This window comes from Poecilia mexicana, unplaced genomic scaffold (assembly GCF_051168715.1).
Source record: "Poecilia mexicana isolate PSO_F unplaced genomic scaffold, ASM5116871v1 scaffold_17, whole genome shotgun sequence".
NCBI classification, from domain to species: Eukaryota; Metazoa; Chordata; class Actinopteri; order Cyprinodontiformes; family Poeciliidae; genus Poecilia; species Poecilia mexicana.
In genome coordinates, this window is record NW_028263386.1 from 13,981,843 (window position 1) to 14,002,716 (window position 20,874).

Consider the following 20,874-nt stretch of genomic DNA (forward strand, 5'->3'; position numbering starts at 1 on the left):
CTGTGAAAAGACTGGCTTACATTTGGGCAAATCCAATGACCACCTAAACAACAACATATAAAACCATTGACTAATCAAAAGAAATGCAGCTGTTGATTAGCATGGTACATTGTTGATGAATCTTAGCTGTAATGTTCAACTAAGAAACAATTTCTGGTTCCGTTTATCAGTGACCCTTCATCAAAATTTCTAAAATTTCTGTACCAATTTGACCGGTTCAAATGTTTACCTAAGATTACATCACATAATTGGCCTGTAAACATGTCTGCATTGTATTTTCTGATTTGAAACATACATGTTGTCTTAAGCCAGGTATGAGCAATGCTACTGAGGGCAGACAAGATCTGTAGTTACACAAACAGAGTTAAAATATTTGACCTAAAGAAACCTCAAACGGGGTCCCCACTTGTACTGTATACCAGAAATGTGTGCATGGCCCCAAACAGCCAGTCCCTGGAAACAAACACTTCAGCTGCTAAAGACCCCACAATGTAATCAAACCAGACTAGTGTGTGTTACCAGGACTACTCAAAGAAACCTGTTAAATTCAGAGCATTTGAGAAAAATATTGCATTTCTTCCAATATAACTGTACTGACAAATCTTTGAGACATCTCAGTAAAGACTAGAAGACCAATGACAAGAAGTTCTGACATAAATACCTTTTCTTGAGAGGACTTGGACTTGGGTGGAACTTGATCCAATGAGCCAACATGCTCAGCACCGACACCCTCAGTCATACTTGGTTCTTTGACAACCTTAGGAAAAGAAGAAAAGTGACTCTTAATACTGTAAAAATACTGGTTTACATTTGGGCAAATCCAATGACCACCTAAACAACAACATATAAAACCAGTGACTAATCAAAAGAAATGCAGCTATAGATTAGCATGGTACATTGTTGATGAATCTTAGCTGTAATGTTCACCAAAAAACCATTTCTGGTTCCGTTTATCAGTGATCCTTCATCAAAATGTCTAAAATTTCTGTACCAATTTGACCGGTTCAAATGTTTACCTAAGATGACATCACATAATTGGCCTGTAAACATGTCTGCATTGTATTTTCTGATTTGAAACATACATGTTGTCTTAAGCCAGGTATGAGCAATGCTACTGAGGGCAGACAAGATCTGTAGTTACACAAACAGAGTTAAAATATTTGACCTAAAGAAACCTCAAACGGGGTCCCCACTTGTACTGTATACCAGAAATGTGTGCATGGCCCCAAACAGCCAGTCCCTGGAAACAAATACTTCAGCTGCTAACGACCCCACAATGTAATCAAACCAGACTAGTGTGTGTTATCAGGACTACTCAATGAAACCTGTTAAATTCAGAGCATTTGAAGAAAATATTACATTTCTTCCAATATAACTGTACTGACAAATCTCTGAGACATCTCAGTAAAGACTAGAAGACCAATGACAAGAAGTTCTGACATAAATACCTTTTCCTTAGAGGACTTGGACTTGGGTGGAACTTGATCCAATGAGCCAACATGCTAAGCACCGACACCCTCAGTCATAATTGGTTCTTTGACAACCTTAGGAAAAGAAGAAAAGTGACTCTTAATACTGTAAAAAGACTGGCTTACATTTGGGCAAATCCAATGACCACCTAAACAACAACATATAAAACCGGTGACTAATCAAAAGAAATGCAGCTATAGATTAGCATGGTACATTGTTGATGAATCTTAGCTGTAATGTTCAACTAAGAAACCATTTCTGGTTCAGTTTATCAGTGATCCTTCATCAAAATGTCTAAAATTTCTGTACCAATTTGACCAGTTCAAATGTTTACCTAAGATGACATCACATAATTGGCCTGTAAACATGTCTGCATTGTATTTTCTGATTTGAAACATACATGTTGTCTTAAGCCAGGTATGAGCAATGCTACTGAGGGCAGACAAGATCTGTAGTTACACAAACAGAGTTAAAATATTTGACCTAAAGAAACCTCAAACGGGGTCCCCACTTGTACTGTATACCAGAAATGTGTGCATGGCCCCAAACAGCCAGTCCCTGGAAACAAATACTTCAGCTGCTAACGACCCCACAATGACATCAAACCAGACTAGTGTGTGTTATCAGGACTACTCAAAGAAACCTGTTAAATTCAGAGCATTTGAAGAAAATATTACATTTCTTCCAATATAACTGTACTGACAAATCTCTGAGACATCTCAGTAAAGACTAGAAGACCAATGACAAGAAGTTCTGACATAAATACCTTTTCTTGAGAGGACTTGGACTTGGGTGGAACTTGATCCAATGAGCCAACATGCTCAGCACCGACACCCTCAGTCATAATTGGTTCTTTGACAACCTTAGGAAAAGAAGAAAAGTGACTCTTAATACTGTAAAAAGACTGGCTTACATTTGGGCAAATCCAATGACCACCTAAACAACAACATATAAAACCATTGACTAATCAAAAGAAATGCAGCTGTTGATTAGCATGGTACATTGTTGATGAATCTTAGCTGTAATGTTCAACTAAGAAACCATTTCTGGTTCAATTTATCAGTGATCCTTCATCAAAATGTCTAAAATTTCTGTACCAATTTGACCAGTTCAAATGTTTACCTAAGATGACATCACATAATTGGCCTGTAAACATGTCTGCATTGTATTTTCTGATTTGAAACATACATGTTGTCTTAAGCCAGGTATGAGCAATGCTACTGAGGGCAGACAAGATCTGTAGTTACACAAACAGAGTTAAAATATTTGACCTAAAGAAACCTCAAACGGGGTCCCCACTTGTACTGTATACCAGAAATGTGTGCATGGCCCCAAACAGCCAGTCCCTGGAAACAAATACTTCAGCTGCTAACGACCCCACAATGACATCAAACCAGACTAGTGTGTGTTATCAGGACTACTCAAAGAAACCTGTTAAATTCAGAGCATTTGAAGAAAATATTACATTTCTTCCAATATAACTGTACTGACAAATCTCAGACATCTCAGTAAAGACTAGAAGACCAATGACAAGAAGTTCTGACATAAATACCTTTTCTTGAGAGGACTTGGACTTGGGTGGAACTTGATCCAATGAGCCAACATGCTCAGCACCGACACCCTCAGTCATAATTGGTTCTTTGACAACCTTAGGAAAAGAAGAAAAGTGACTCTTAATACTGTAAAAAGACTGGCTTACATTTGGGCAAATCCAATGACCACCTAAACAACAACATATAAAACCATTGACTAATCAAAAGAAATGCAGCTGTTGATTAGCATGGTACATTGTTGATGAATCTTAGCTGTAATGTTCAACTAAGAAACCATTTCTGGTTCAATTTATCAGTGATCCTTCATCAAAATGTCTAAAATTTCTGTACCAATTTGACCAGTTCAAATGTTTACCTAAGATGACATCACATAATTGGCCTGTAAACATGTCTGCATTGTATTTTCTGATTTGAAACATACATGTTGTCTTAAGCCAGGTATGAGCAATGCTACTGAGGGCAGACAAGATCTGTAGTTACACAAACAGAGTTAAAATATTTGACCTAAAGAAACCTCAAACGGGGTCCCCACTTGTACTGTATACCAGAAATGTGTGCATGGCCCCAAACAGCCAGTCCCTGGAAACAAATACTTCAGCTGCTAACGACCCCACAATGACATCAAACCAGACTAGTGTGTGTTATCAGGACTACTCAAAGAAACCTGTTAAATTCAGAGCATTTGAAGAAAATATTACATTTCTTCCAATATAACTGTACCGACATATCTCTGAGACATCTCAGTAAAGACTAGAAGACCAATGACAAGACGTTCTGACATAAATACCTTTTCCTTAGAGGACTTGGACTTGGGTGGAACTTGATCCAATGAGCCAACATGCTAAGCACCGACACCCTCAGTCATAATTGGTTCTTTGACAACCTTAGGAAAAGAAGAAAAGTGACTCTTAATACTGTAAAAAGACTGGCTTACATTTGGGCAAATCCAATGATCACCTAAACAACATTAAACAAGCCATTCACTATTCAAAAGAAATGCAGCAGTCGATTAGCATGGTACATTGTTGATGAATCACAGCTGTAATTTTCGAGAAAGAAACCATTTCTGGTTCGGTGTGGCAGTGATCCTTCATCAAAAAGTTTCAAATTTATCTTACTTAAACCTAGAACTCTATGTCGGGACACAAGGAAAACAGCTTGCATGACAGGTAGCTAACGCCATCTTGTTAACATAAACTGAAGTAAATCTTCAATTTACTTCTGTTGTATGCCTTTGTTTCGCCTTACAGATTTTTAAAAAGAAGCTCGGCTAGTCTCACCATCCATTAAATCTTTTAACTAAACCGGTACATAAAAATACATTTGATATAAGAGTAATTACTTACCCTTCTGCGTGGTGAGCTGCTTTGCCCAGGGCTCTTTGTGAGTTCATTTAAAAGTGCGCTTCTTTTGTCACTCAGCGCGGCCCGGGTGGAGACAAGTAAAACACAAACTACAAGCTTCCACCCGTCCGGTATGTCTTGGTCTTTAAATCCAAATGATTCAATTATAAAGTAATTTAAAAGGACTGAGCGTTTGACTTGATGGCTTGGACAATAATTAACTATTTACGGTTTTAAAAGTAATTTGTTTTAAAAGCAGTTGGAATGCAAAGAATTGTAAATTTGTAATTGGTAAGTGAGGATTTTTTTCCTCCTGTCTTGTTTCGGCCTCCTTAAGTTTCTGTTATGTGTTTACATGTAATAGGTACAATCTGTTTCAAAGTTATTAGTTATTAGTTTTCACATAGCACATATTTTTTTCCCAATTTCTTTGTTTGATTTTAAATAAATTATATCAATTGGTACATTGCTGCAAATGACTATATCTGAAGAAGTGTGGTGGATTAAACTCGGCTTACTTAAGTGCTTGTACCCCTGCTCTCAACATTGACAAGCATGTTGTACCAAACATGTGTTAGCCATAGCATACATTTACATGGTATATTAAATTAAATTTTATTCAGTTTAAAATACTTTAATTAAATATAAATGAATTAGCTATTTTTTAGATACAATTAAGTTTTTTATGTGCCACTTGCACCTATGTATGAATCATTGAAACATTGTCCATTATTAATTTACTAACTACTGAATGACATCAAACTAGGAATTATAGAGCCTGCTCATTCTGCCCCAGATGTCCACATTGTTGGTTACTATATTTATTGCTTAAAGATTTAATTTCTTTTCTCCCAAACCAATAGTCTCATTCAGATCAAGAGGAAGGGTTGATCTTTCCAACTGCTATTTTCTCTTTCTGGTACACTTGTGGCTTTCTGTAGAGTTGGTTTTATGTTCATCTTTTGGTATCGATTCTGCCTTCGAGCAAATGGTTTTCTGAGTGTAAATGTCTGGTTACCTGATTCTTTAGATATTTTGTATTTCTTAACTATTTCATCAGTCCATCAATCAAGTTTATTTGTATAGCACATTTCAGCAACAAGGCAGTTCAAAATGGTTTATGTAATTAAAACAAAAATATAAATTCATAGAACACACAGTCTACAATGAAAACTTTTTAACTATTTTTAAGATTCTGAGGATTCAGGTCAGAGTCCTTCACTACTCTCAGATTTAGGACTTGATCTCTAGTTTCTACCTGTAATAACTGAAGCTGTGTGCTGACTCTAGATCATTCCTTTTTATGTCCAAGGATAACTTCAGTTTTGTTTCTGTTCAGCTGAATAAAGTTTTGACACATCCAGCCATTTTTTCTAAGCATCTTTTCAGTGCTTGAATGGGTTCTGAGTCACCTAATGACATTGTAATGTAGAGCTGTCTATCATCTGGCATAGGTTTATAATCTCTTCTAAGCTTTTGTAGTTTAGTGTATGCATCCTAGTAATGCCAGCATCTTGCCAAGATCTAAGATCAGGACCACCCTCTACTGTCAGATCCACCAATGTTATCTGAGGTGAAAAATTGTTATTCTGACAAAACATGTTCCTCAGAATGCCCCATGCCTTAATAGTATTAGTAATTAGAAAGTTATCTTTGACAATGAGTGGGAATTCTCGGTTTTGTTTAACATATTTATCGGGTGACAAGGTTTACAAACACTTTCCTCGATCTCAAGCCATTACAGTGTTTTTGGGTAGCCCACACTGAAATAATTCTTACATGTAAAGACAGTACATAGTTTTCAACCCTGGGCAGGCCCTATCAACTCAAGGTTTAGGGAAGTTGTAAGACTTTAGTTTTAATTTTAAATTTTCTACCTGAACAAATAAATTCTGATATTGCTTTATTGATTCCAGCTAAATCTTTAGAGTCAATAAACAAAAACAACATAGACATTGGATAAATTAAATTAGGGTGAATTATCACCTTAATAAGGCTAACTCCCCCCAGAAAGGATAAGGGGAGCTTCTTCCATCTCACCAACTTATCCTTAATATGAATAATTGTAGGACTGATGTTTTCGGAGTACAGCTGACTAATTCTAGATCCAATTCGTTTTCCTAGATATTTTAATCTTGTAGGAGCCCATCAAAATGGCTTGATGAATACTGATTTTCCCTGGTCACAAGCATTTAAAGGCATTATTTCTGATTACTATAATTTACCTTATACCCAGATATTTTACCAAATTTTGTTGACACAATCAATTAGAGCCGAGGTAGATTTCACAGGGTCTGTCAAAGTTTAAATTATATCATCAGCGTATAATAATATTTTATATTTTATACAATTTTGTTCCTATTAATATACCTTTAATATTATTGCTTTGTCTAATTGCAATTGCAAGTGGCACTACATCCAAAGAGAAAAGTAGCAGAGAAAGACAGCTTCCTGCGCCGTCCCCATTTCCAGGCCACAGGGTGTTGACAAGAGGCTATTTGTCAAGATGGATACTGTGGGCTTTTTATAATGAAGTTTTATCCAGTTTATAAAATTTTCTCAAAGTCCAAATCTTCTAAGCAGTTCAAACATATACTCCAGTTTGACACAGTCAAAGGCCTTCTCAGCATCCATTGAGACAATGATGCCTGGTATTTCTGTCTGATTTTTGGTCACTATAACTGGGTTTACTTTTAAATGATGAGGTCATAGCTCCATCTACCTTTCTACCCTGAATGAGCCTTACTCTCACAAATAAACATGCTGCCATTCTGCAGTCTTGTCAGATCTGAAATGGAAAAACCCGCCAAACTAATTTTAGTGTTAAGGATATTAAAATAAATCTTATGAAAATCCTCAGTTTCCTGTCAGCTCTGGAACAAGTTGTTTGATTTAATTTTCCACATCTATGGTCCATAACAAAGTTATTATTTTCAAGTTATCTACCATTATACTGTTGATAGTTGCTCTTAGTCATTTTTTCTGAATAGTATGTAAAATTAGCCCAATGTATTTGTAGTCAGGCAAAAACAGTAAATATATAGTTTGCTTGAAAATGTACATTTGTGCAGTTATTCAAGTTTTATTTCTTTTGACTTGGTATTTAGACACTACTACAAAGGAAGGTCTTGTGGCAATAAACTACTGACTTTATTTAAACAACATGGGCAGAAATATTTAACTAAAATTACACAAAATTAAACAAAACATTTTAATGACGACATGAATGAAAAAAATAGGAGAGCTGTACATTTTCCATTCCCTTTGAACTGAATGAGTTCCTGATGTTACCACAAGTCAGAAGCAATCATTTAAAGAGTCATTTAATATAATTTAAGGCAATAAAGTTTTTACTTATCAATAATTAATGATGGTCTGAAGAGACAATGGTATTTTGACAAGACTTTTACCCTACAGTTTCTGCATGCATAAAACAAAATTATGCTGGTATATGAAGATTATGGCGGTTTCAGTAATAAGCTACCATGTCCTAAAATACTTTTTTTTACAGATTTTTTAAAGAATATTTACTACATTATTGACATAAATGTCAATGTAACACTAAGCAAGTTAACAACCAATCTGCAATAACGCTAATGATTCCAAATGTGAAGGTTATAAATCAACAAATAGTAAATAAAACTATTTCAAGTCATTTAAAACAATCCGCAAAAGTAGATTTTTATTTGTCCCTTCAATGTCACTAAAGTCAGATTAGTGTGTATAGTGTGTGTAAGTGTGTGTTTCTGCAGTACCACAACCCACCACTAGAGGCCGATACTGAGTGACTACCGTATACACACTTATACACAAACCGTTGGTTTTTGTGAATTATAAGGACTTGTCTGAAAATTTGACAGAGCATCCTCCTGACCTTCTTTTCATTGAATTCAATGCAAACTTTGTGGGGACCAGGTTTTTGGTCCCCACAAAAAATTTGGTCCCCACACCGTGAGTGTGCTGTCTTGCTGTGGTCCCCTCTATGTAGCAAAAACAAACACACACACACACACACACACACACACACACACACACACAAAACGTTGTTCAAGCGATTAGAAAGAAATGTTCACTTGTTATTTATTTTGTACTAAAGAAGCAAATTGAACTTAGTGTCGGTCCATAAAGTTGCATAATATTTCAGTCACACTATCCCTCTGATTACCAACAAGCGTCGCTGCCCATTGATGATTTCTGGAGGAATAAACCTCACCTCACCACTGTAACACCGGTCCACGAGGGGAAAATAAGATGCGGCCGTTTTCCTCGCTTAAAACGGGCGTATTGAACCACAACAACTACCCCAGTGGACACCGCGACATCTGGCGTGCCTCTAACACTGAGGATCAGAGCTCAGGGCGGGCATGTGCTCCTACCTGTCCGCAGATTGAAAGATCTTCTGGCTTCAACCAGATATGGGATGTCGCTCGTGGAGCGGAGCCTCCTGAGCGGTCTTCGGTCTGAATTGCTGGCCGGTGTGGTCGCCATCAATTTGAGCCAGTGTCCAGAGATGACTGCTGGCCGACTGGGACAGAAGCAGAACCGCACGGCCACTCGCGCGCTGGGAGGCAGCGATCGATGAAGAGGAGGAGGCAGTACACATGCACGCGGGAGAAGAAGGCAAGAGAAAGAGAGAGAGAGAGAGAGAGAGAGAGAGAGAGAGAGAGAGAGAGAGAGAGAGAGAGAGAGAGAGGCGCGTTGGTGTGAAATGATAAGAAGTAAAAAATAAAATGAATTTTTTAACACGAAAGTAATAAATAAACTAATATTGTGATTGGGATATTTAATATTATTAAATATTAATATTTAATAACAATATTATTAAATAATATTTATTATTATTATTATTATTATTATTATTATTATTATTATTATTATTAAATAATAATAATATAAAAAGAAACATTAAAATAAGGTGACTCGGTCCCAATAAATAATAAGAATTCAAATAAAATATATATGTTAAATTAGTTCTATTCAATGAAGTGTAATTTAGTTTAGTTTTTAAGATTAAAAAATAATAAAATTATAAACAAATTAAATTTGAAAATGGTGAAACAACTGCCTTTATTTGTGTTTTTATTTTTTATTTATCCATTCAGACAGTTTATTTGTATTTTCAAGTAGAAAATGAAAAAATATAGTCTACAGTTGAAAAAAAATTAAACAATTTAGAATATGTTTGTTTTTATCCATAGCATTATTATTATTATTATTATTATTATTATTATTATTATTATTATTATTATTATTATTATTGTAAATTGAGGCAAAATTGTTTTGGAGTGAATAATTATACCTTCCTGAGCGAGTTAAGGATATCAACCACTAGAGGGCGCACTGGAATTACACATAATCTTGGCTTTACGACACTCTTGTTACTTTGCGGCCCCTCCTGGTAATTGAGGACAGATAGGTAAACAAGCCCAGCGTGTCTTTCTCGTCAGACGAAAAAGCAACTCCTGTCAAAGTCGGTGCAGTTTAGCTCCACATGTAAGTTCTTTTAAAAAACTGCTTTCGTTCACGTTGCTTTTGCTCGATGCAAGTTAAGGTTACGTGGTTTTCTTTGCTCTAACGACATCTTTAGGAGGCAGTCACGTACTTCACGACTGTTGGGCAACACAATACGTCTGCATTTTGTAAAGAATCCTGTTGAAATATAACGGCATTAGGCTGCTACTTAAAAACTATGTTTGGCATATTTTTTTGTTTGCGAGTTTTCAAGTTAAAAATGTAGGTAACATTAGAAAAGAACGCTGCGTAATCTCAGAATACCGACAGAGATTAAAGGGTGTATAATCTTTGTTTTGAATGGAAGAGCTGACATTCAGTTCAACCTGTTTCCATTTGTTTGACTTTGTTTGTGTTGATAGGTGTGTCGGTTCAACTATTTATTTTCTCCCGTTTCCCAATTGTTGGGTATTACGTTAAACAAACATATCCTTAAGCTTTCCTCTATGTGTACATTACTTCAGTGTAAAGATCCCCAGACTCTGTCGGTACTGTTGCAGCTCCTTGCTGCAATAAAATACATCTCGGACTGCACAGCATTTTTGCACCATATTTGATAGTCATTTATTATCATAAGGGATGATATTTAAATCTCATAAGAAATATTACAAACCTTAAAGAATTCTAAAACTGTGTGTGGAAAGCAAAATGACATGCTATTAAAAAAAAAACAACTGGCACTTGTTTTGTTTCTTCTGATCTTTTAGTGACAATGCTTCTCAAAAGCCGAGCTGTCTTTTCACTTGGTCTTCGCATGTGCTCCACACATGTGACAACAGGACCAGTGATTGAACCAGGAAGACCCAGTTCAGGTAAAACAAAAGCTTTTTAGAACCACATTGACCCACTCTTTCAACCAGGCTGTATTCTAGTAGAAAATTGTTTAGGCGTAACAATATTCAATGTAACTGGGATGTACTGTATCTTAAAGACAAATATGCAAGTATTACTCTTTTCACTAAATTGGAATTTTGGGTGAATTTTGTGTAAATGAACAATATTTTTGGTTGTTCATTTACTTAACATTATGGAGGTGAGAAAAATCTAAAAACAACACGACTATTAGATTACAAAAATGTAGTTTTAACAGTTTTGTAAGTTTCCAGCTTTTCATTTTTACAATGTTTTTAAAACATTGCAAAAAAAAAATTTACCTCCTTTTGTTTAATTGAGATGATTTAAATGTAAATTTGTTGGATATTGATAAGTTCTCGTTCGACTCTCAGACATGTCTGAATTCCGAAAGGCCTTCGCTAAAGCCAAGAACATAGCAATCATCACCGGAGCAGGTGTGAGTGCAGAGAGTGGCGTACCGACTTTCAGGGGAGAACATGAGAAGTGGAGGAAGTGGCATTCTCAGGTACATTTAAACAACGAAGCTATGTCGGATTACAACATTCTGAGCTCCATTCTTTAAACTTGTCCACGTGGATCTACACCCCCCCGCCCTCCTCCTTCCCCCAGGACCTTGCTTCTCCAGAGGCCTTCTCTCGCAACCCGTCTCGGGTCTGGGAGTTTTATCACTACAGGAGAGAGCTTGTCTTGGACAAGAAGCCCAGCGCCGTTCATTTGGCCATAGCCGAGTGTGAAGCTCGTCTGAAGAAGCAGGGGCGCTCGGTGGTGGTCATCACCCAGTGCCAAGATGATTTGCACCGACAGGCTGGGTCAAAACATGTGCTCAAGATTCACGGTGAGTATTAGTGGGAAATTCTGCAGCGATGAAATCTGTAAGAACATGACGAGCAATTGTCTAGATTTTTTTTTTTTTGCACGTTTTAATTGACCATATCAAAATGTAATTTGAATGTTTCTGTTGGAAGCTGATCCTTTCACTTGAAATGTAAAATAAAATCAATTTAATTGAGGAAAAGTATGAAGGTTCCTCGTAACTAATGAAGTGACATGTATTAAGGGTCTAAGACACTTGAGCAAATGAAGTGGACAGATTATAACACATTTTGTCAGCCATTTGGTCAATATATCCTCATTGTCTTAAAGAGTGCAAACAAGGAGACATGGTTGAGTTTGAGTTTTGGATTTTGTTGTGAACTCTTCACAATTAAGAGGAATAAATATTATAACACACCATTTCTAAAAGTACTTGCTTGTCTGCCTCTGCTTACAGATGAGTTTAAGAGACATCCCATGTTTATTTCACATACTGTAATGTCAGACCAACCTTTGCAGTTATAAAAGTTTAAACTCTTCTGGATTTGCTTTCTGTGAAGCTGAGGAGTTGTTGTCATTTTTGACTGTTCTTCCTGAACTGAATTTGTGTGGCCAGACCGTGATGTAATCTCATCCTAAAAGATTTTCTGTCGTTAAGATTAGGACTCTGCAGATCAGCCTCGTTCTTTCACACCAAATCTCGTCGTCCTTGTCTTTCTGGCTCTTGCTTTGTGTCAATGCAGTCAGACAAGTGCTGTTCTCCTGGCAAATGCCAAAGACGGACCTGCACATTAGTTTGCCAGACAAGAGACTCATGATCATGGTCATCACTGCCAGGGACTTGTCTCCATTGCTCCAGAGTTCAGTGACAGTGTTCTTCACTCCACTACATTCAACACTTTACATTGAACTATTTGGTGTAAAGCTTCACTGCAGCTGCTCAGCCACGGATACTCATCTTCTCTGTAAGATTACGGGAAGCTTGCAGGTCTGTAGCTAATGACCATGCACAATGTTGGTGACACTTTGAACCTCAGCATCTGCTGCATTGAATCCCTCTTTATTTACAGCTGGAATTGACTAGTTCCCAAGAGGGACCCGTTCTTTAAAATGTTTGTAGAAAGAGTCTGCATCTCTATGCGCTTGTTTAGATACCCGTGTCATGAAAGCAATTACAACACCTGCATTCAGCGATTAGGATGATGGAGTTTTTTGACAATATCATGCAAAGAGATTATGGTAGGGGTGCCCAAAGTCGGTCCTCAAGGGCCGGCATCCTGCATGTTTTAGTTCTCTCCCTGGTTAAATGCACCTGGATCAAATGATGACTCGTTAGAAGCCCTAAGAGGAATATTGACAAGCTGAAAAGGTCCTTATAACCACCAGGGAGAGAACTAAAACGTGCAGGATGCCGGCCCTCGAGGACCGACTTTGGACACCCCTGGATTATGGTATTCCAGTGAAACATTCTCAAGACTCAGCATTGAATGTTTGTAATGTTTTTTTGATTTTCTCAGGATCCCAAGCAGCACCACAACTATTAAAAATATGAAATTATTTCTGTGTTCATTGCATTTTGTGTACTGTGTGTATGTTTGTGTGTGTGTGTAACCGCAGGCAGTCTGCTGGAGACACGCTGTATGAGTTGTGGACAAGTGACCGTGAACAAGCAAAGCCCCATATGTGCTGCTTTAAAGAGCAAAGGGTAGGCAACCCTTGATGAATATACTCACATTAATAAACATTCAGAATGTGTGGTTTGATCCCTTCTGTTTTTACACATTTTGTTTGTTTTCAGAGCACCTGGCGCAAATGTTCCTGATGCAGAGATCCCTGTGGATAAACTGCCAAGGTGAGATTATCTACACACCATATTATTAACACTGACAAATATATTTCCTAAGCTTTTTGGTTCCCCTTTTTGCTGATTTCAGGGGAGTGTTCCTAATGTCTACGACCTGAAATATTTTGACAGAACAACCTCTAATCTCCTTGACTTTAAGCTGGTTAGACATTCATACATAGTAAAAAACAACTATTAAAAATGTGTTAAGTTTTATATTTAAAACTCTTCAGCAATGGTTTTCAGACATGGATTTCACTCATTTGCTCTTTAATGTGGCACAAAAAGTCCATGTTTTATATTCTATTTATTTTATATGCTTCCTAGATTTTAATAAAATAAAAAAAAACTAAATGAAAACTAGTTATGTCTCACCCTAAAAGAACCAAGAAACAACCAAACTCAAACATTTCAGGTCATTTTTTTTTTTTTTTTTTTTTTAACTGAATGTCACTTTATGCTCTTCTGATTAGAGTAAACGGGGGATCAAATGCATGTGCGTGGTACATACAGATTGCTGCTGGTAAACAAACATCGTTCCTGAACAGCCCTCTGTTCTGATTTCAATTTTTAGCTTTGCTTTACTTCATTTGTGCCCTCCAGGCAGACAGCATTATTGGAGCATCACTCAGTAGGGACAATTTTTCAATAGAAGATGCAGAAGAAGAATGAGAGAAACTATGAAAGGAACGGTCTGCTAACGCATTTGCATGGAAGCATTTGTTTAATGGCACATCTTATCAAGCTGTCCCACTTATCTTATTCTCATTTCAACTCTTCTGTGAATCAAAGCCTCATAAATAAATGGCTGTATATGTATAATGCCAAGTAGGCGTTATATATGTCTGACACATAAGGTTTGGCTTCAGGAGATGCGATGCAACTCCACATGCCCTTTAAATTCAGAGGCAACGCAGGGAATTGAACTCGTCCACTAGAGGGCAGTGATGTTCTTCGAGGTCAAATTTTGCCTAAATATGACCAAAGAGTTCTGTATTCATTTCTCAGTGGCATTTTAGGTGATTGCCCCCTTTTTATTTTTGACTTTGCCTTTGAACCACGTTTCTCAGCTGACTGAACCCTCATTGTTTTGCTGTTTTTATTTTATTTATATATTTATTTTACTGTAAGTAGGAGCTGAATTAACCTATACTTCTTGCTGCTGTTCTATAAAGATGTGAGGAGAGAGACTGCCACGGTCTTCTGAGGCCCAATGTCGTCTTCTTTGGGGAGACTTTGGACTCTCACATTCTGACCAATGTGGAAAAGGAAATGGAAATCTGTGACCTCTGTCTGGTGGTGAGTTGTCTTTCATGTAGGCACATTGACACACATTTCACCTGTGTGACAGTTTTATGTAATGCCGTATTTTTCCAGAGTGTGTTAAGGACTTGACCTGAATTGCGGCATTGTCCAGAGAAATCTGAAGTTGACTCTTGGGTTATTGCTCCCTGTTGTTTACTTGCAGGTGGGGACGTCATCCATTGTTTACCCAGCAGCCATGTTTGGTCCCCGGGTTGCAGCCAGAGGTGTTCCGGTTGCAGAATTTAATATGAATACAACACCAAAAACTGAATACTTCATGTAAGTTAGTAACAACACTAAACTTCTATAAAAAAAAACAAAAAACAAACGTGTGATAGTCTGCATTTATAATGTTGGCTTCAAAAGAAACCAAAATAATCATTAGCAGATTTAACACCACTACTCCTCAGCGTTCTAACATTTGTGTTATGTTTTACTCTCTGTTTGATGGGACACAGGTACCATTTCCAGGGTCCATGTGGAACCACGCTGCCTCCGGCTCTGGCACCACATGAGTCAGAGGAATTGTAAAAATCGTTAGGCTGTTCTTATTAGATGAAAGTTGTTTGTTTCTTCTACATTCTAATACAATCTAGAGCTGCTGTATTTCATCACAGTTTATCAAATAGCAAACTACCAAAAAAAAAAAAGTGTTTTTTTTTGTTTTGTAAATGTTATGAATTTCTTAATACTTGAAAATCTTGCTTACAAACTGGAATCAGACCGGTGAACTTTTTTTTTAACAAATATTCTCTTGGAATAAAGGTGAGAAAATGCAACTTCATTATGAAAGGGAATGCACTCCGCATTTGCTTACTTCCGTAGGAAATGATCTTCCTTCTTCAGATGAAATGTTTAGAGGAGGCTGTTCTGTTAGTAGAAACAATTATGCTGTAGCAAGAACTAATATTCTTTCTTGTGCCAATGGATGGGATTCCTCTGTTCCTTTGCTGTCCAATGAACAGGTGTGCAGACATGCTGTTGTGCCTTTCCAAGCTGTTGATTCAACTTTGACCAAATGCTTGCTTATAAACCTCAAGTGCAAATCAAGCAATGTTACAGAGATTTAGTCAAGTGTTTAGTTTACTAACAATTGTAAAGAATAACCTACTCCTCATTGTGTTTGATATTATGTCTGAAGTCATCTGGTTACATGTATGACGTATTCAGGAGACATTAGATGCATTTTTATTTTGTTCTGCATCTTCTTTTCTCAATCATATATGGTTAGAACAAAAAGCAATAACATTTTTTTTTTTTTTACATTTTCATTGTCTATGAACTATACGCACAGCTACTTTTTAAAGGTATTAATACTGCCGATGCATTTACATAAAGCATTATTATTAAAATTCTACAGTGATGCATACTGATTTTTGTGCCGTTCATTTTTCTTTAATTCACAGTAAAAGAATACACCCCTGCATGTGCTCAATGTGAACACTAGAGGCCAGCGTTTAGCTTTCTTTAAGTTGTTTTATTTTCTTCTGGGGAGGGGAGATAGAAACAATTTAGCAGTTTTGTTCAGTTATTCCTGACTGTTCTATCATAAGGCTGTTGAAAGAAAAGTAGTCAACATAACATATTTGCATTTCGTACCTTTCACAGTTGAAATGGGTTGTAATAAGGAAACATTTGTGTTGGAGCTGCACTATTTATAACAGGAGTTCTCAAATTTCTCTGCTCATGACCCATAAAAGAACAGTGGAAGAGGTTATTTCAGCAATAACCTAACCTGCTGGGGACCTGTGCTTTGACCTTGTCTGCTAGGTCCAATAACCTAGCAGGGTAGGTCAAAGCACTGGTCCCCTGTCTTTGGGGTATTTGTTGCAAATACCCCAAATATTTGGGGTATTTGTTGCCCCATAGATTTCTTCTGTTTTTTTTTCTTCTTTTTTGACAATTTAAAGATTTCCATTTCACTTCATCAAAATTTTTTTAAAGTTATTAATGTCAACCTGCCCCTACACAAAAGGGCAGGTTGACATTAATAACCTGCCCCAGGGGGCAATTACTGAAGCAGTAATTGTCCCACTAAGCCTATTAAGAATTGTGGTAACTGGCAATATGTATTTTACTTTGATGTGGAGAAATTTTGGCCAACTCTTTTTTTTTTTTTAACTGTCTGTTTAAGGTTGTACCACGACATCTAAATCAAATTTAAGTTTCCATTTAGGTAAGGCCACTCCAATACCTGTCTTCAGGTATTTTGTTTGTCGTTCAGGGGTAGACTTATTTTGGAATTTTTGATGTGGCCTAATCCAAGTCTGCTTGAGTCTGAGGTCACAATATGATGTTTGGACTGTCTGTCAGTCAGTTAATCAATCAATCAATCAGTCAATTATTTCACACGCTTATCCCTAGTGGGGTCCAGTGGTCAACAGGTGAGAGGCGGGGTTTAGATCCTGCCTTCTCAAGTCGATTGGCCTATCCCATCATCCTTCTATAAAAAGGAAAAGAAAAGATTCACTTTCGCTTAAACATCAGTAATTGTATTTACCTGTAATTGCGTATTAAAAAAGCATTTTACGTATACACATACACAATTTTTTAAAAGTCATTTCATACCCCTTTTATCCACTTTGAATCTCTAAACATTGTCAACAAATCAAACTCCTACTCTTGCCAGCCTACATCCCATAAAATAGCTGCATTTGAGGCAAGTCTCCTCTTGATATTTATATTAATATGGCTGCCACACAAGACGCACTCAGATGTTGACGTTTGACCTGAGTGGCTTAAATATAACAACCAAACATTTTACCAGTACTCTACTGCACAATGAAGCGTTTAGCACTCATTTTAGAACACTTAAGAACTGTCATAAAGTGGTTTGGGAAGAGCACTCAGTTTTCAGTAAAACTATTGCAGCTGTATAATTTGTTGCTTATTTTTAGTTTTTGAAGATTGGTTTATTGTCTTTAGTTAACGAGTAAGTCCTCTTTGCTTTGTTGTTTAAAATCTCTCCATACCTCATGTTGTCTGCCCTTGAGGTTAGGAAGCGCTGGTCTGCTCATGGCAGATGTCTAAAACCCTCCTGCATGACTAAGTTTAACAGTTTTTTTTTTTTTCTTTAGTAAAAATAATTGTGATACTGACCATGGAAGGTTGTGTTCAATAGACAGTCATAAAGAGACTCTTTCAAGAGAGCCATTTATGCCTGTGGCCAAAAGAGAGAATAGTGTGCGAGTACAAGTATGATCTCAGGGGAGCCTCTTCTCGTAGGTTCGTTTCATGGCCACTATAGTTTTAGCTCTCTCATGATGAATTTTTTAGCTCACAAAGCAGAGCGGCGCCACACAACCTGATCTCGGGCCACTTTAGTAAGAAGCGTTATTTGTGGCTCCTTTTTTTTTTCTTGTTTTTCTCAAACATGGCATCTAAAATCACATGCTTTTGTCTTCAATAAAGAATCTCTGTTATTGCATCCCATCATCATTATCTTGATTGGATCTTCCACATCTGCTTTTCTGTTACTAGTGCCTTCCTGGAGGCAGAAGTAAGGCCAACTTCTATTTGTCACTTGGAGAGAAGAACACAGAGAGGCACTTAGTGGAAATCTCAGCTGTCATTTTTGGAGCAGGTTTGACCCGAGAACTCAACCTCCACCTCCTTTGTCTTCTTCTTTGTGGATATGAAGTGGAAAATGGTTTTTGAGACCTAAATTGTTTAGGGCAATAGATTTGTCATTGGTAGCAGCTTAACAAATATTTATTGTAATTTAAATACATTTTATTGACATGCATCTCTGCAATATTATTTTTGAACTTATGTTAAATAAATTGCAGAAATGCAAAAGTCCTGGTGAGAAACAACCAATCAGAACCAGGTCTTAGCACTGTCAATCAAGCTTGTGTACGTGCTGCTCTCACCCTTCCCCTTGCTACGGCAGCTCCTCACAGCAGAGCTTCTCGTGAATGTGCAGACTAGTTAGGATGGACACTGATAACCGTTACAGTAAATCAGCAATCTTGAGCAGCACTTACATGAGCATGACTGATGGTGCTAAGACCTTCCTCCTGGCTCTGATTGGTTGTTTCTGATCTGGAGAGGTGTTATTCTGCCCTCATGCTACTAAGCAAAACATTGTTTTGTTGTTGTTAGGGTAAAAACAAAATGTTAGAAACATTGTTTCTCTTCTGTCTGTTGGTTCCACAGCTGTTAATAATCATCTGATTATCACACCTGCATTTTATGTCTATTTCCACTCACCCCTATATATAACCATTTAAACTCTGGTTTTAATTTTTTTTACTGGTTCATCTGTTCTCCACTGCTAGCCTTTGCTCGACTCTGCTGTAAATTTGTCGTGGTTTGTTTTTGAAGGTATTTAGTTTAGCTGTGGTCAGCTCCCGCCATTTTGGATTTGTGGACCTTCAAGTGTTGCTTTTGTTAGCTATTGCTTTGGTTAACCATTTCGTTAGCTATTATAAAGCTCATCACTCTTAGAGTTGATGCTTTTGGGCATGACCCATCACTAGTGCATGTGCATCAGGAGAAAAATATGCCAGAACCAGTGTGAATTCATCCTGTGTGTGCGTAACACTTTTCATTTTATGTGCAGACTGGAAGAAATGTCAGAGAAAAGCAGGGAAGGCTGGCTGAACTTTCATAAATTTTACACAGTTCCATACGGAAGCCATCCAGTTGCTCAGCACATGTCTGCATCTGTTTAGAAAGACACGGTTCACTCTGCCATGTTAGCAATGCAGGATGTCTTTAATTTGACAGAGTGTGCTTTCATATGGTTAGTATTCCATTTCACATACATAGCTCTGCTCTGGCTTAAATATAAATGTATATATATTTTTAGGTAAGTTTGTTTGTTTGTTTTTGCTGAAGGCTATGAATGGTTGGATGTGTGTGGTGAGCTTTCTGAAAAAGCCATTGTAAACATTTGTGTATGTGTTCAGTCCTCATCAGAAAAGGACATTGCTATAATGACCTACAGCAGAGTAGTTCTGCCTTAGTTGGATCATGCCATGGTGTTCTTTTCCATAACCATTGAAAACAAACAAACAAACAAAAAAAGTAATTTTGTAATAATTCACTGCAACACTCTTATATTGGTTATAAGATATTTTAATATTGCCACAATTAAAATTCCTTTGGCCACTTTAAGTCTTCTAATAGCTTCATAATAGTTAACGAAATGGCTAACCAAACCAATAGCTAACAAAAGCAACACTTGAAGGTCCACAAATCCAAAATGGCGGGAGCTGACCACAGCTAAACTAAATGCCTTCAAAAACAAACCACGACAAATTTACAGCAGAGTCGAGCAAAGGCTAGCAGTGGAGAGCAGATGAATCACTAAAAAAATTAAAACCAGAGAGTTTAAATGCTTATATATAGGGGTGAGTGGAAACAGACATAAAATGCAGATGTGATAATCAGATGATTATTAACAGCTGTGGAACTGACAGACAGAAGAGAGATTAATAATAACACAAAAGAAGCTTGAACTACTAAACACTACAAACCATAGGTGAAAAGATTTGATATAATCTAAGAGTCATAAATGTAATTGCCAAAAGAACAAAACACAAGAATAACTAAAAACTAAACAAACAAATGAACTGCTATGTAAAACTACAATGACAATAATATTGTTGTCATTTTTATTCTAACAGTAACACCTCACGTAATTAAAGAGCATCACAATATAAAACCAATTCTCAAACACAGTTACTTTGACATATTCTGCATCGGCCATTGTCTCAGTCTGTTGCTCTGTCTCTCTGTGCATTTCCTTGCCATGCATTGCGTGCAGCAAACTGTAGGCTTCAGTGTGGCACGTGATGCTTCGAAAGACAACCCCACGTACGATGGAGGACACTTAAACTGGACACAAAGACACATGCGCAAACACACGTACACACTCAGATTATCTGAATTATCTAAAGCTTTAAGAGGATTTCTGAAAAGTGGGTGTTGTACTTGAATCTCATGTGCCTGATGGCTATTGATCTACTCAAAGCTTACAAACAGAAACGTGTGCAACAAGTGCAGGTACTTCTTGCAATCATAAACAAGTTTCCTACTTCTTTTTGTTTAGGCATCTAATGTTGTCTTCTGCTATATTAAGCTACATGACATATACACTCAAGTTATATCAAAAACTCTGAAATAAAAAAAACTGTTTGTAGAAATGTATGTGATCAGGGATACTACCTCTTCA

At 37.0% G+C, this 20,874-nt stretch overlaps 1 protein-coding gene across 1 annotated transcript; it reads left to right on the top strand.

Annotated features, from left to right (window-relative positions):
• The first annotated feature begins 9,752 nt into the window (after nucleotides 1-9,752).
• LOC106925932 (NAD-dependent protein deacylase sirtuin-5, mitochondrial-like) lies at nucleotides 9,753-16,066 on the top strand. The gene is made up of 9 exons (XM_015000515.2): nucleotides 9,753-9,859; nucleotides 10,585-10,689; nucleotides 11,104-11,237; nucleotides 11,342-11,567; nucleotides 13,163-13,250; nucleotides 13,344-13,397; nucleotides 14,564-14,687; nucleotides 14,857-14,972; nucleotides 15,152-16,066. The coding sequence occupies exons 2-9, from the start codon at nucleotides 10,590-10,592 to the stop codon at nucleotides 15,222-15,224; spliced, it is 915 nt and encodes a 304-aa protein (XP_014856001.1). The 5' UTR covers nucleotides 9,753-9,859; nucleotides 10,585-10,589; the 3' UTR covers nucleotides 15,225-16,066.
• Nucleotides 16,067-20,874: the final 4,808 nt, after the last annotated feature.

Bases quoted from the DNA above. Each gene is read 5' to 3' on its own strand.
- LOC106925932 (XM_015000515.2), top strand. From the start codon at position 10,590: ATGCTTCTCAAAAGCCGAGCTGTCTTTTCACTTGGTCTTCGCATGTGC. The intron at 13,251-13,343 runs GTAGGCAACCCT...GTTTGTTTTCAG, and splicing joins GCTGCTTTAAAGAGCAAAGG to AGCACCTGGCGCAAATGTTC. The intron at 14,688-14,856 runs GTGAGTTGTCTT...GTTTACTTGCAG, and splicing joins TCTGTGACCTCTGTCTGGTG to GTGGGGACGTCATCCATTGT.